The sequence below is a fragment of the Vidua macroura genome, chromosome 29 (assembly GCF_024509145.1).
Source record: "Vidua macroura isolate BioBank_ID:100142 chromosome 29, ASM2450914v1, whole genome shotgun sequence".
Classification (NCBI taxonomy): Eukaryota; Metazoa; Chordata; class Aves; order Passeriformes; family Viduidae; genus Vidua; species Vidua macroura.
Window position 1 is genome coordinate 3,264,323 of NC_071599.1, and position 13,851 is coordinate 3,278,173.

The following is a 13,851-nucleotide window of genomic DNA, read 5'->3' on the forward strand; positions in this document are numbered from 1 at the left end:
CCCCGCGCACACACACACACACACACGGTCACACACCCCGCTGCCCGCTCCGAGCCCCCCGCCCGCCTCTCCCGCCGGGGGTGTCCCCGTGGAGCACAGCGGGTCCGCCCGGTGCTGCCGCCCGCCGTGCCGCTGCCGTCGGCTGCCGGTGGGAGCGCGGCTCAGACCCAGCGGGCACACGCCCCACGGCTCCGTGCCCGGAGCCCCGACAGTTGCCGAGTCACCGCCGGGCGGGGCCGCCGCGGGCGGGGCGGGGCCGGGCGGGGCGAGCGCCGCAGCGGGACCAGTCGGCGGCTCCTGCATCCCGGCCGCGAGCATCTCCGCACCGGGCCCCGCACCCCCGCGGCCCCGGCCTCGGCGGGGCCATGGCCGAGATCACCAGCGTCCACCCCGGCTTCGGTGAGTGCGGCTGCGGCCCGTCCGCCCCGGCGGGGCCCCGAGAGGCGCCCCCGGGCCGGGCCGCGCGCGGCGCCTTCGGCCCCGCTGTCGCCGCGCGGGGACGGGAGCGCCGGCCCGGGGCCGCCGCGCCCGACGGCCCCTCAGCATCCCCCGCTCCCTCAGCGCCTCTCGGCCCCTCAGCATCGCCCGGCCCCGCTCCCTCAGCATCCCGCGGCCCCTCCGCCCCCGCGGGCCGGGCGATGCTGCTCCCCCCGCGGCCGCCGCCGCTCGCCGCCCGCTGCTGGGGCGGTGCCAGCGCTCGGCCGCGGGCGCGGGGCCGGTGCCGGCGGTCGCTGGCGGAGCGGGGGCCGGTGGCAGGTGCAGACCGGGCCGATGACGTGATGTCTGTGCCGGGCCGCGCCGCGCCCCGGCCTTTGTTCGCGCTCCCCGGGGCGGCTGCGGCACCGGCACCGGCGCCACAAGGCGGGGCCTGCCCGGGGCACCGGGGGATGCTCGGGCGGCGGGGCCGGGGCGGGGAGGGGGAGCCGGCCCGGGCGGAGCCGGGAGCCGGTACCGGGAGCGCCGCGGGGGCGATGGAGAAGCTCCAAACCCCGCTGAGCCCCGTGCGGGGCCAGCCCGGCGGCGGCGGGCCCAGGACCGCTGGGGTTTGGGATGATTTCGGGGCCCAGAACCGCTGGGGTTTGGGATGATTTCGGGGCCCAGAACCGCTGGGGTTTGGGATGATTTCGGGGCCCAGAACCCTGGGGTTTGGGATGATTTCGGGGCCCAGAACCGCTGGGGTTTGGGATGATTTCGGGGCTGAGGACCGCTGGGGTTTGGGATGATTTCGGGGCCCAGAACCGCTGGGGTTTGGGATGATTTCGGGGCCCAGAACCGCTGGGGTTTGGGATGATTTCGGGGCTGAGGACCGCTGGGGTTTGGGATGATTTCGGGGCTGAGGACCGCTGGGGTTTGGGATGATTTCGGGTCCCAGAACCCTGGGGTTTGGGATGATTTCGGGACTGAGGACAGCTGGGGTTTGGGATGATTTCGGGTCCCAGAACCCTGGGGTTTGGGATGATTTCGGGTCCCAGAACCGCTGGGGTTTGGGATGATTTCGGGGCCCAGAACCCTGGGGTTTGGGATGATTTCGGGGCCCAGAACCGCTGGGGTTTGGGATGATTTCGGGTCCCAGAACCCTGGGGTTTGGGATGATTTCGGGGCCCAGAACCCTGGGGTTTGGGATGATTTCGGGACTGAGGACAGCTGGGGTTTGGGATGATTTCGGGTCCCAGAACCGCTGGGGTTTGGGATGATTTCGGGGCTGAGGACCGCTGGGGTTTGGGATGATTTCGGGGCCCAGAACCCTGGGGTTTGGGATGATTTCGGGGCCCAGGACCGCTGGGGTTTGGGATGATTTCGGGGCCCAGGACTGCTGGGGTTTGGGATGATTTCGGGGCCCAGAACCCTGGGGTTTGGGATGATTTTGGTGCAGCCCCGGGGTGAGGAGGGCGGGGGTTGCTCCAGGCTGAGCATCCCGAGCGCTGCCCCCGCCTGTCCTGCAGCCCCCGCTGACCTTCCCCTCCCACCCTGGGCACGGCCGGGTGCTGCATTTCCTCTGAATCCCGAAGTATTTTGGGATATTCCTCCATCCAGCACCATTTATCTCCTGGAAAACGGCCCCACTTCCCTCTTACCTTGTGTTTCCTGGGATCCACGTGCTGTCACCATTTAACCATTGGCCACCATTGGGGTATCCTTAGCAAAGATCGGGTTTAAAAGGAGGTTTTCAGTGATTTTTGATTTTGTTGTGGTCGAATTGTAGCAGTCACGTCGGAACAAAGACAGCTTTCACAAAGTTTGGATAAAAACCCAAAGTTCTGCTGTGCTGGAGGGAGGTGTCAGGCTGTGCTGCCATCTCAAATGGACATTGGGCGTGGGGCGTGCTCTGAAAGCTGCAGAACTTCACTAAAATTGGCTTTAGGCAGCTTTAGACCAGCACAGTTTTAAGAGATTATGGAGACAGGAGTAAGGGATGGATGGAATAATTATATAAATAGGATCCTTCAGCCAGGACAAGGAGGATTGTGAGCAACTGAGGCACGAACAGGCACTGGATGAGATGAGGTGGGACACAGCAAACCTCATTTTTTGCCACAGAACATCATGGGAGCCAAATGTAAGACTTGAAATAACATTTAGAGTCAAAATCATATTCAGAGTTGAAATAATTTTTAGATTTATGATAATTCAGTGAGAGAAAAGATTTAGTTGGTGCTTTCTGGTGTGGCTGTTGGGTGCTGCTTCTGTAATTGTCCCATCAGAGGTGCAAGAAATGAAGGTACAAGAGTTGATCCCGTGAGGACAAAATAGAAATAAAACACATACCAAGAAGCAAGAATAAGATTAAGAATAGGAATAAGAATGGGAATGGAGTTTCAGCATTTTTCTTACACATCCACCAAAGCTTTTTAAGCTGAGTTGTCTCCAAATGAGCTGTTGAAGATCATTTGCCTCATATCAAAGAGGGAACATTAAATAGCCAGCTGAAGCTGGGTTTTTGGGGCAGTGTTTTGTCAATATTGTGAATTCTTCTTGCTTTAATTAACTCGATCCCAGGCTCTGCAGTGAGACCTGGGACAGGTTTCTCTGTGAAATCAGCCAAAGATTCCAGCTGCAGGTCAGAAATGTTTCTGTCTAACTAAAAGTGGTTTTTCCAGTTTTGAGAGCAGGCAAAATAATTTTCCCTGAGTCTGTCAGGTGTTCAGTTTCCAGCCTGTTAGCCTCAGAAAATGGTGATGTGGGAAGAACAGAGAAAATCCAAACTCGTGGTGCTCTCTGTAGCTTCAAGGATGAGGTTAGAAGATTATTTCCTCCTGTTTGTGGTACAGAATGAAAAGGAAAATGAGACAAGTTTACCTTTTTTAACCAGCTGTGTCATTTGGGTGCTGCCATGATTGTCATGACAATGGTTTTTGGTAAAGAAGTGGTTTGGACAATTTGTGAAAGAAAGAGACATAGGGTTAAAGGGCTTCTTATTTGTTTGTTTGTTTGCTGGCTTCCAAAAAATAAAAGAAAATGGCTTTAAAACCAGGAATACAAAAATAAGTTACATGAAAGTTAAACCTTCTTAAAATCTCCCACCAAGAAACTGAAGACAGAAAAAATCCCCTCCTTTTCCTCCCCTTTTCAGACTGAACAACCCCAGTTCTTTTTGCATCTCCTTCTCTTCCACATGCTCTCCATCCAGCCCAGGCTTTCAGTCCTCTCAGAATTGCTGGAGGATGTCAGTGCAGTGTCCTGGGGAGCTCAGCACCACTGGGTTCATTCTGTGCCTTGGTAAAACTTCTCCAAAGTCATCCATTAGCAAATAAGCAAATAAAAATGAACGTTTTTTTTTTTGTTTTTTTTTTTTTTTTTTATTCTGCCTTGCCATTACTGATTAACACAGTTGGCATAAAATCTAGAAAATATCACATAATCCCTAAATCCAAGCCCAGGATTTTCTGTCTGTTGGTTTGGACACTGGATTTCTGTGGGAGATTTCAGGTTTACCCCTGGCTTCTGCCACAAGGGCCAGGGCAAAACAACCATTTCAAGGCAAAGGGATATTTAAAAAATTGTTATTGAAGGATATCTCAAATCCAGCATTATGGCCATATTTATTACTCCTTCCCTGTAGTGAAAATAGAGTTGTGTAACGTTCCTGAGCAGGGCATTAAAAAAATAAAAGAAAATGCTTCCTGCACATCAAGAGCCCGCGTTCCTATGGAGATGCTGGTGATGCAGGAGCTGGGTTTGGCAAGATAAGGCAATCAACAGTTTGAGCTCCTTAGCTCATGGAACACAGGTCAGGCACGCCTTAGGAGTGTGAGGAATAAATTTAGAGACAGGAGTGATGTCTGGGGAAGCTGTGACAGGCAGATCCAGAATTAAGAGTGTGACAGGAGTGTGCAGATCTGCAGCCAGGTGTGCTGCTCCTCACTGCCGTGTCTTCCCACAGATGTGTCCCCCGTGGTGGCAGGACTCATTGGAGCCACCGTCCTGGTGGTTTCTGTCTCAGTCACAGTCTTTGTGTGGACATGCTGTCACCAGCAAGCAGAAAAGAAGCACAAAACCCCCCCGTACAAATTCATTCACATGCTGAAAGGCATCAGCATCTACCCGGAGACCTTGAGCAACAAGAAGAAAATCAACCGGATCCGGAGAGACAAGAACGGCACGGCCAAGGAGGGGGGCAGGGGGAACCTCCTGGTGGATGCTGCTGAGTCTGGCTTGATGGGCCCCACCAAGGCTCCAGACGGACCCCCCCAGGTCGACCAGCTCCCCATCAAAGTCGATTATGGAGATGAACTCAGCCCAGATCAAAGCCTCACTCCGGGAGGGAGTAAAACCTCCTCCCCTTCTTCCCCGGGCGACGACGTCATGCTGGGAGACCTGACTTTCTCAGTGGACTACAACTTCCCCAAAAAGGCACTGGTGGTCACCATCCAGGAGGCTCACGGGCTGCCCGTGATGGACGAGCACACCCAGAGCTCTGACCCCTACATCAAGATGACAATTCTGCCCGACAAGAGGCACCGTGTCAAGACCCGCGTGCTCCGCAAGACCCTGGAGCCCGTTTTCGACGAGACCTTCACCTTTTATGGGATCCCCTACAGCCAGCTGCAGGACCTGGTGCTGCACTTCCTCGTGCTCAGCTTCGACCGCTTCTCCCGCGATGATGTGATTGGGGAGGTGATGGTGCCCCTTGCAGGGGTGGATCCCAGCACTGGGAAGGTGCAGCTGACCAGGGAGATCCTCAAAAGGAACATCCAAGTAAGTGTGTTCACCCGACTTCCGTGCAGGGAGACTCTTTGGCCTGTGTTTGACCCCAGAGATTTTGATCCAGGAGCCTCCATGGTTTAACAAGCAGGAATGATGCAGATCCTCAGCCATTAAACCTGTTTTTAAATTCTGTTTTTTTCCACAAATGCACATTTTTGGTGTGATATGGCTGTGTTTGATCCCAGAGCTTTTGATCCAGGAGCTTCCATGGTTTAACAAGCAGGAATGATGCAGATCCTCAGCCATTAAACCTGTTTTTAAATTCTGTTTTTTTTCCACAAATGCACATTTTTGGTGAGATATGGCTGTGGTTTTGGTTGGGCACCTCTCTGCTCTGTGGTGATGGCAATTGGATGAGGTTTTGTCACTCCTGAGGCTCAGGAATGATGGATGTTATGATGGATGGTGCCAAGAAAAAAGGCAAATTCCCATCTCCAAATAAAAGCTGATGTGATAACAGGACATTCATCTGCAAACCTCACTGAGAGAGGGAGATTTCTCTGATCTGACCACTTCAAACCCATCTCTTTGGAATTATTTACAGAAATGTGTAAATTTCAGTAAAATGTAAAATGCCTGACCAGATTCCCCCGGTCCTGGAGCAGAAATCAGCTCCCAGGAATCCCACCTGAGATGGGTTGGATTGGGAACAAAATGCAGGCATGGAAAATCTGGGTGAAATAAATCCCACTCTTAGTGCCTGGCGGTGTAAACAAAAGGATGAGCAGATGTTTGGGTGCTCAAGAGGAGGAGGAGATAATTCAGATTTTAATCTTCTTGCTCTGTTGATTTCTGCTGCCCATCTCCCAGGTCCAAAAGCAAAAGGAATCCTTCCTTATGTCCTAGAATGGCATCTTTAACTTGAAATGTTTCTACTTTATGGGGTGTTTAGCTTTTTTTTCCCTTTTTTTTTTATTTTTCCTTTTTTTTAGTATTTTTATAGGAGATTCTATGTCAATGACCCCAAAATAACAAGAGTTCTGGTAATTACTTTGCTGTTCTTCAGTTCTAGGGAAGCTTTATATCATGATAAAACAAGTGGCTGGTTCAGGGTCTTTAATTTTTTTTTTCAGTGTATTGATTGATCTCTTAGAAGTAATAGCTGAAAAATAGAGGGAAAAATAAATTTAAAGATAAATAATTTTATTATTTTGCATCAAGGATGCAAATTATTTAACATTTATTACTAATCAAAAATTGATTTATCTTGGTGCCAGATGTGCATGCTTGAAAAAAGTTCCAAATATTTCTATTCCAGGCCCAGGAATATATTATTTATTATCATTTATTATAAATTTATTATAATTTGTTATATATTTAATATATCTTTATTTAATTTTATTTCTTTATTTTTATGTTATTTATTTTTATATTTATCCTTTATTTTTATTGTATTTATTTATTATGTTTTATTATATTTCCTTATTTCTATTATATTTGGTTATACTTTATTATATTTTATTCTATTTATTATCTATTATTATTTTATTGTATTTTATTATATTTATTCTATTCTATTATTTTTATTGTATTTTATTATATTTTGTTTATTCCATTTTATTATTTTACTGTATTTTATTATCTTTTATTATATTTACTCTGTTTTATTATTTTTATTGCATTTTATTATATTTTATTATGTTTATTCTATTTTATTACATATAATATATCTGTTCTCCTCCCAACATTTTGAACGAGCAGTAAGTTCCCATCAGCTGGATTTCCACAGAGCTTGTGAGCCCCTTCCAGCACAGGATAGTTACCACCCTGTGATCCCACGCCTTTGAAAAAACTTGTGTTAAACACACAGAAAAATAAAAAGGAATCACCCAGTGCAAATGAACATTTTCCAGGCTGAAATTCACCCTCTGCATTTTCCTGCTAAGCTGAGAGGGGAGCTCTGCTAAACTTCACCTCGGAGCAGGGGATGGGCATTGCTGCTGTGAAAGGAGAGAAATGGAAAATCCCTTCCTTGGGGCCTCCCTGGTGGGGCAGCTCTGGGGGGAAGCCAAACTCTCAGCAGCTCAGAGACTGAGCTCCAGCCTGAGAGCAGATAAACTCCCCTCAGTTAGTGCCAGCTCCCTGGGCTTCACACAGCAGCTGGAGAGCAAAACTCCTCCTCCTCATGTGCCAGTGCAATGTTTGTCTTTGCAAGGATGCACAGCAGCTTCAGCTGAGACAAAACCTGCTCTGGTTTGATCTTTTCATCTTCATCCTCTAGCTTTGCAGGCTGAACTGATGGTGAGACTGCCAGGACACTCCTGAAGAGGGGCTCAGCTACTGAAACCCCCAAAAAATCAGTGCAATTTGAGCTCTTAGACCCCTCAGAGCCTTTTAGTAAGAGATCCCCCAAGGCAGCCTTGGTAAAACTGTCAGAACATTCCTGAAGAGGGACTCAGCTACTGAGGCTCCACAAAAAAATCAGTGGATTTTGGGCACCTAAATCCCTCAGAGCCCTTTGGCAGCAGATCCCCCAAGGCCACTCCTCTCTCAGAAGGTCCCACCAGGTTTGCCCTCCTAGAAATGCAGAGTTCCAGGCTTGGGGATGCTCACAGCTGTGGGGTGAGCACGAGCTGAGGCACCTGGGGCTCATTTTCCCACTTTTTAGGCATTTAACACAAGGAAAGGAAATTCTGGGGACCCCCCTGTGTGTAAGACCACCTTGTCCTGAGGAGTTCTGTGTGTTTCACCCTGCAGAAGTGCATCAGCAGAGGGGAGCTGCAGGTGTCCCTGTCCTACCAGCCCGTGGCACAGAGGATGACCGTGGTGGTGCTGAAAGCCAGGCATTTGCCAAAGATGGACATCACTGGCCTCTCAGGTAGAAGCTATTTTCTCCAGCTTTGAGTGTGTGGGAAAAACATAAACCCCCAAGTTCAGCTGCAGGGTTTTGCCTTTGTTTTAGCTGAAGATTTTGGCTGTTTATACATTTTTCCTCAAGTTCTTCTGAAGGGTTTTGGATTGCTCTGAGTGCTCCATCACTCACCTGCAGGTGGTTGTGCAGACCAGCCCAAATTGTTTCTGCTGGGAGCACTTCATGCAGGCTCTGTGAAGGCAGCAGCTCTGTGCTGGATCCAGAAATGTCTGGATCCATGGGATCCATGGGATGAGGCCAATGGTGTGAGGAAAACTGGGAATGGTCCTGCCTGGTAGGGGCTGGACACCAACCCAGGTGAGCCCAGGTGGCACAGGACCAGTTCCCTGTGCTGGGCACTGCTGAGGAGCCTCAAATCCTGGGGTCACTTTTGGGTTCCTCATGACAAGAAAGACCTGGAGGGGCTGGAGCGTGTCCAGAGCTGAGGAAGGGGCTGGAGAATTCCTGAGGGAGCTGGGAAGGGGCTGGAGAATTCCTGAGGGAGCTGGGAAGGGGCTCAGCCTGGAGGCTCAGGGGGGATTGTGGCTCTGCACAGCTCCTGCCAGGAGGGGACAGCCAGGGGGGGTCGAGTTGTGCTCCCAAAAATTCTGGTTTGGGGTGTTTTCATTTATGTTGTTCCTGTGCTGTTTGAAGAGAGGAGAGCAGCTGTTCTGGCCTTGCTGTTTCACAGATTTTCACACTCCTGAATCCCCGTAGCAAAGTCTCCTTCAGGATTATGGGGAAATGGTTGGAATCAACTTGAGAGTCAGTAACAGCCTGAGAGCAAACCTGGTCCTGGTTCTGCAGCTTTCTCCTGGGCACGTCAGAAGGAATGCAGACTAGGCTTAATTACTGCAGGCCCTACATTTTACTCTTTTTTTAAGGGAAAAAAAGAAAAAAGAAAAAGCTCTGCATGTCTAGTCTCCAACCACAGGATAAAATTTTCAGTGATGTTCTACCTGCAGAATCTTGTGACTAACACTGTTTATTTATATGATCTTTTGTATTATGCATAAGCCCATTTCAGTTGGGTAAAAGAAAAAAAAAAGGTGAAAAGAGGCAGTGCCAGCTAGGCAAGGGCCTTCAAAACTTGTGTGGGATGAAAAAAAAAAATCCCTCAGTGCCTGGTATCTTGATTGTAATCCTCACCAGTGTCTGCATAAAGAGCAGCTGCCTGAGGGCTGGGGGGAAAAGGGAGGCTTTGTTTTAAACTTTATTCTTTCCCAGTACCTTCTGCAGGCAGCATTTCCCATCTGCAATTTATTGGAAGTGCCTCGAGCCTCTGTTGGGCTGTGTCCTGAACAAGGGTGGGGTGCTCAGTGTGGGGAACAGAGGGGTTTGGGGTGACCTCACTGTGGCCTCCAGTGCTGCAAGGAGCCAGCAGGGAGTTTAGGAGTGCCAGGACACAGGGAATGGCTTCAAACTGCCAGAGGGCAGGGCTGGATGGGATATTGGGAAGGAATTCCTGCCTGTGAGGGTGGCAGGCCCTGGCACAGGTGCCCAGAGAAGCTGTGGCTGCCCCTGGATCCCTGCAGGTGCCCAAGGCCAGGCTGGACAGGGATGGTGGAAGGTGTCCCTACCATGGGACTGGATGAGTTTTCAAGTCTATTTTTCAACCCAAACCATTTCATGGTTCTATGGGAACATTGCCCAGGAGAATTCCCCCCACCAAAAATCCCCTTGCACCTAAACTGGGGAGGGGGGTGAGGGTCTGAAACTCCTGAGCTCACTAATCTTTGAATGCTTGGGATTAAATACATTAAAGCAGATTTCCCAGGGAAGCTGTGGCTGCCCCTGGATCCCTGGAGGTGCCCAAGGCCAGGCTGGAGCCACCTGGGGTAGTGGAAGGTGTGGAATGGGATGGGCAGGAGTGGAATGGGACTTGGAAGTCCCTGCCAGTGTGTGGAGCTCTCCTGGGCCGTGTCACTGGTTGCTCCCTCTCCCCCAGCAGACCCCTACGTCAAGGTGAACGTTTACTACGGCCGCAAGCGCATCGCCAAGAAGAAAACCCACGTCAAGAAGTGCACTTTGAACCCCGTCTTCAACGAGTCCTTCATCTACGACATCCCCGTGGATCTCCTGCCCGACATCAGCATCGAGTTCCTGGTGATCGACTTCGACCGCACCACCAAGAACGAGGTGGTGGGCAGGCTGATCCTGGGCGCCCACAGCGCCAGCGCCGCGGGCAGCGAGCACTGGCGCGAGGTCTGCGACAGCCCCAGGAAAGCCGTGGCCAAGTGGCACAGCCTCAGCGAGTACTAAGGCCAGGCTGACCCCCTAGGACAGACTTAAACCTTGGTTTAGCTGTAGGACTAAACGACTTGCGTTGAGAAGCAGCAGCTGATTGGTTCTCTTTAGTGATGTGGTTTTTGCAGGGCACTAAAATTCTAAGGAGCATTAAAACAAAACAAAGGAAAAAAAAAAAACAAAAAACGATGGGGAATAAATAATGATAAATAAATAAAAAAAAAAAGGTACCACGAATATATATAACAGTGTAATCACGCTATTGCATGCCTACTACAAACTGAAATTAGTATAACTGCCAATATCAAGTTGCAGGTTTTAATACAATTATCTGTCACTATGGAAGTTGTGTTTGTGCCGAGCTGTCTTTGCTGGTATTCACCAAGATTGGCCTGTCTTCATTAGGCTTCTCCCAAAGTTTCTGAATTCTGCTGTTTAACCTCTAGTTTCTTGTTAGTTTTGCCTGCCCATTGGTTCTTGCAGTTCTGTTCTGTGCTGGTTTGGGAGTCCCAACCACGTTTCCATGTAGAGCTGGGTTAGAATTCTGCACTGGCACAAAAGGAAAATACAGGGAAAATGGCACTGGCCTCCAGAGAAGAAACAATTCTGTGTCAGGCACAGAAATCCTTGTCGTGATGTACCTGGGGGAGCTGTGAGGTCACAACACCCAAGACTTGACCCTAAAATCCAAACCCCAACAAACTGATCCCGTTGCCACGTGGGGGTCACGCAGGCAGGATCTCACAGACTGTAGGAATTGGGGAAATCCTGCTCAGGTTCATTTTATTTAATCCTGTCTGTGCATGAAGCACCCAAGGAAACCCAAACACTGATGTGTCATTGATTGGTAAGGGAACTTTCAAACATTACATGTCAAATTCTGATCATTTCTGATAATTTCTGTTTAATGGCAAAACACAGCTGAGACAGGCAAAGGTCCTGGAGGCAGAGCTTGTCCATAAAGGTGACAAAGCTTCCCTTCATCCATGCTGGAGTCATTTTGCATTAGACAAGATCCTGCAGTCACCTCGGAGCCTCCCACAAGAGGAGTAAACACAGGGCAAAGCCTGGCACTAAAAATGTGCCACACCTGGGCTTTGAAGGCAGCTTGGGGGAATCCTGAAATCCTGACTGACTTCTGAGTCTGGGAACCACCTGCAAGGGGGAAGATGGCCCTGATCAGAGGGACCTCAGGCTGTTTTAACCCTGCAGAGTCAGGAATTTGGAACAGGAGTTCATAAAGTTTGGCAGCATCTGGTGGAGCTGCCTTTGGATGCAAGCAGAGCATCCTGGATTTGGGTATTCTGGTCACAGCCCAGCCAGGGCACAGATCAGGCTGATATCTGGCAGCAAATCATTCATGGTAACCTGTGTTGGTGGATAGAGCAGAAATAATTATAATTAAAATTGTTCCTGGGCTCTCCAGTGGAAATGCAGAAGCAGAATTGGGTTTGCAAAGAGGCTCCTCGACAGCCCCAGGTTTTCAGGAAAATCTTTGGTTGCTCCCAGGCAGCCAGACTGCTCTGAGCCCTCTGGGATGCAAATAGGAATGCAAATAACAGATTAATTTTTTTTTTTGAAATTAAAACAATTTAACTACTTACAGGATTCGACTGCTGAATTTTAGATCCCTGTTGGAAAAATGATCCTTTTCACCTCTGCCCTGAAATGGGAATAACTGAGCAAGGCTCTCCTGGTTCCCCACGAGGCACCAGGGGAGCAGCAGCTCTGTATGAACAGCACTTTGTCAGCTGCCACCACTTTGGCATCTCTTCCTAAGGCATTCTTTTTGGAAAGCTGATTTTTCTCACCCACTGGCCCTCCCTGCCAGGCTGGGGCTCCTTGAGGCTGCAGCTCCATTTCTCAGCAGACACAAGCTTGGACTTTTCCCCCTTCACCCATCCCCATGGCCAGGATTTCTGCCTGAGGTTGTAGTAGATTTTATCAGTGTCTTAAATTCTTTCTAGCTCGAGCTCTGTGGCTCAGAGCCACAGCCCAGAGAACGAGTTCCCCCCGTTGGAAATTGCTGTAAATCTCTTTCAATCCTAATTTTTTTGCACTAAGCAATTGTGTTGCTGCAATTCAAGCAACTTTTCACGACTTTTCCTCAGAACGTGCTTTCCAACACCACTCCAAAGATCTGACCAGGACTAACAGCAGCAACAAAATTTCCTTCTCCTTTCGGTGTGAAAAGCATGACTAAGCCTAGATGATCTTAAGATTCCTTTAGTTGCAAAGGAAAGATGAATTTCTTGTCAAGGAAACATGCTCAGGGTAAATAGACTTAGGCTAGCGGGCAGGTAGGAGTAGCTCCAACACTCTTCTGGAAATAGGAAACTGAAAATGTGCAGATATATATTTTTTAAAACATAAAATAGACAGTAAGTGACAGCAGACTCACTGTAAAATCTCCCAGGTGTGGTTATTCTTTACCTTGTGTCTTCTATTGTAAAATGAACTTGGACAGTTACAACTTTGTGTGGAAAAAAAAAAGAAAAAAGGCAAAAAACCTAACTCAACCTGTGTGAAACTGCATAATGCTATAAGCTAACCTACATTCTGTAATGCTACCTTGTATGTTGAATTTGTTAACGCACATTGAGCGTGCAAATAAAAATTAAATCACTTTAATTTTGCTGCCTTTGCCGTGTGTGACCGTGGGCAACAACCAACACAACTGAACACTCCAAGGATTTGCTTCCATAAATATGCATTTCTGCTGAAAAAGTGCATTTAATTCACAGGAAAAGCACACACAGAATAAAACTCAGGGGGATAAAGGAGTGCAACAGAATCCTGGCACATTAAATATTAAATTAAAGCAGGTCTGGAAGAGAGAAGGGCTCAGGGTGACCTAATTGTGGCCATCCAGCACCTGAAGGAGCCAAGAGAGATTATTTATAAATGCCTGGAGTGACAGGACAAGGGACAATGGCTTCAGACTGACAGGGAGGAGGTTTAGTTGGATTTTGGGAAGGAATTCCTCCCTGGGAGGGTGGAGGCCTGGCACAGGTGCCCAGAGCAGCTGTGGCTGCCCCTGGATCCCTGGCAGTGCCCAAGGCCAGGCTGGACACTGGGGCTGGAGCACCTGGGACAGTGGGAGGTGTCCCTGCCATGGCTGGGGTGGCACTGGGTGGGATTTAAGGCCCTTCCCACCCAAACCATTCTGGGATTCTTGTGCAGGCATTAAATTTGATGCCCAGTCAAACACAGAGGTTTATTTAAGGCTGGTATTTCCCCTTCATTACCAGGGCCATAAGCAGAGTTACTGAGCAGTTGGCCGAAGCTCTTCAGCCCGAGTGCAGTCACCGATTATCTTCTCCTCAGTGTGCAGAATGTGAAAGGGAATTTCTCTTCACCCTTCTCTGCTTGACTCCCGCGTCCAGCACTGCACGCCTTTCAAAACCGGCGGGTTCCAGCTTCTTACCCCATTCAGCCGGACAGAAACAAAAGGATTTGCATCATAAAAAGAGAGGAAAAAAAAAAAAAAAAGAAAAGAAAAGAAAGCAGGAACAGAATGGGCTCGACGAGCCATGAAAAGCGAGATG

General features: G+C 49.5%; 1 protein-coding gene across 2 annotated transcripts; it reads left to right on the forward strand.

The window, feature by feature from the left end:
- Window positions 1-13: 13 nt before the first annotated feature.
- Window positions 14-12,934, forward strand: SYT11 (synaptotagmin 11). 2 transcript variants are annotated; one of them, XM_054001423.1, is made up of 4 exons: window positions 14-399; window positions 4,382-5,196; window positions 7,903-8,023; window positions 10,005-12,934. In XM_054001423.1, exons 1-4 carry the CDS (start codon window positions 366-368, stop codon window positions 10,316-10,318), a joined length of 1,284 nt encoding a protein of 427 aa, XP_053857398.1. In that variant the 5' UTR covers window positions 14-365; the 3' UTR covers window positions 10,319-12,934. The 2 variants fall into 2 exon arrangements, with proteins under 2 accessions (XP_053857398.1, XP_053857399.1); XM_054001424.1 differs by having other exon boundaries at window positions 10,008-12,934.
- The last annotated feature ends 917 nt before the right edge of the window (window positions 12,935-13,851 follow it).

Coding starts and splice junctions, on each gene's coding strand:
- SYT11 (XM_054001423.1), top strand. CDS start 366: ATGGCCGAGATCACCAGCGTCCACCCCGGCTTCG. Junction 400..4,381: donor CAGCGTCCACCCCGGCTTCG/GTGAGTGCGGCT, acceptor GTCTTCCCACAG/ATGTGTCCCCCGTGGTGGCA. Junction 5,197..7,902: donor TCCTCAAAAGGAACATCCAA/GTAAGTGTGTTC, acceptor TTCACCCTGCAG/AAGTGCATCAGCAGAGGGGA.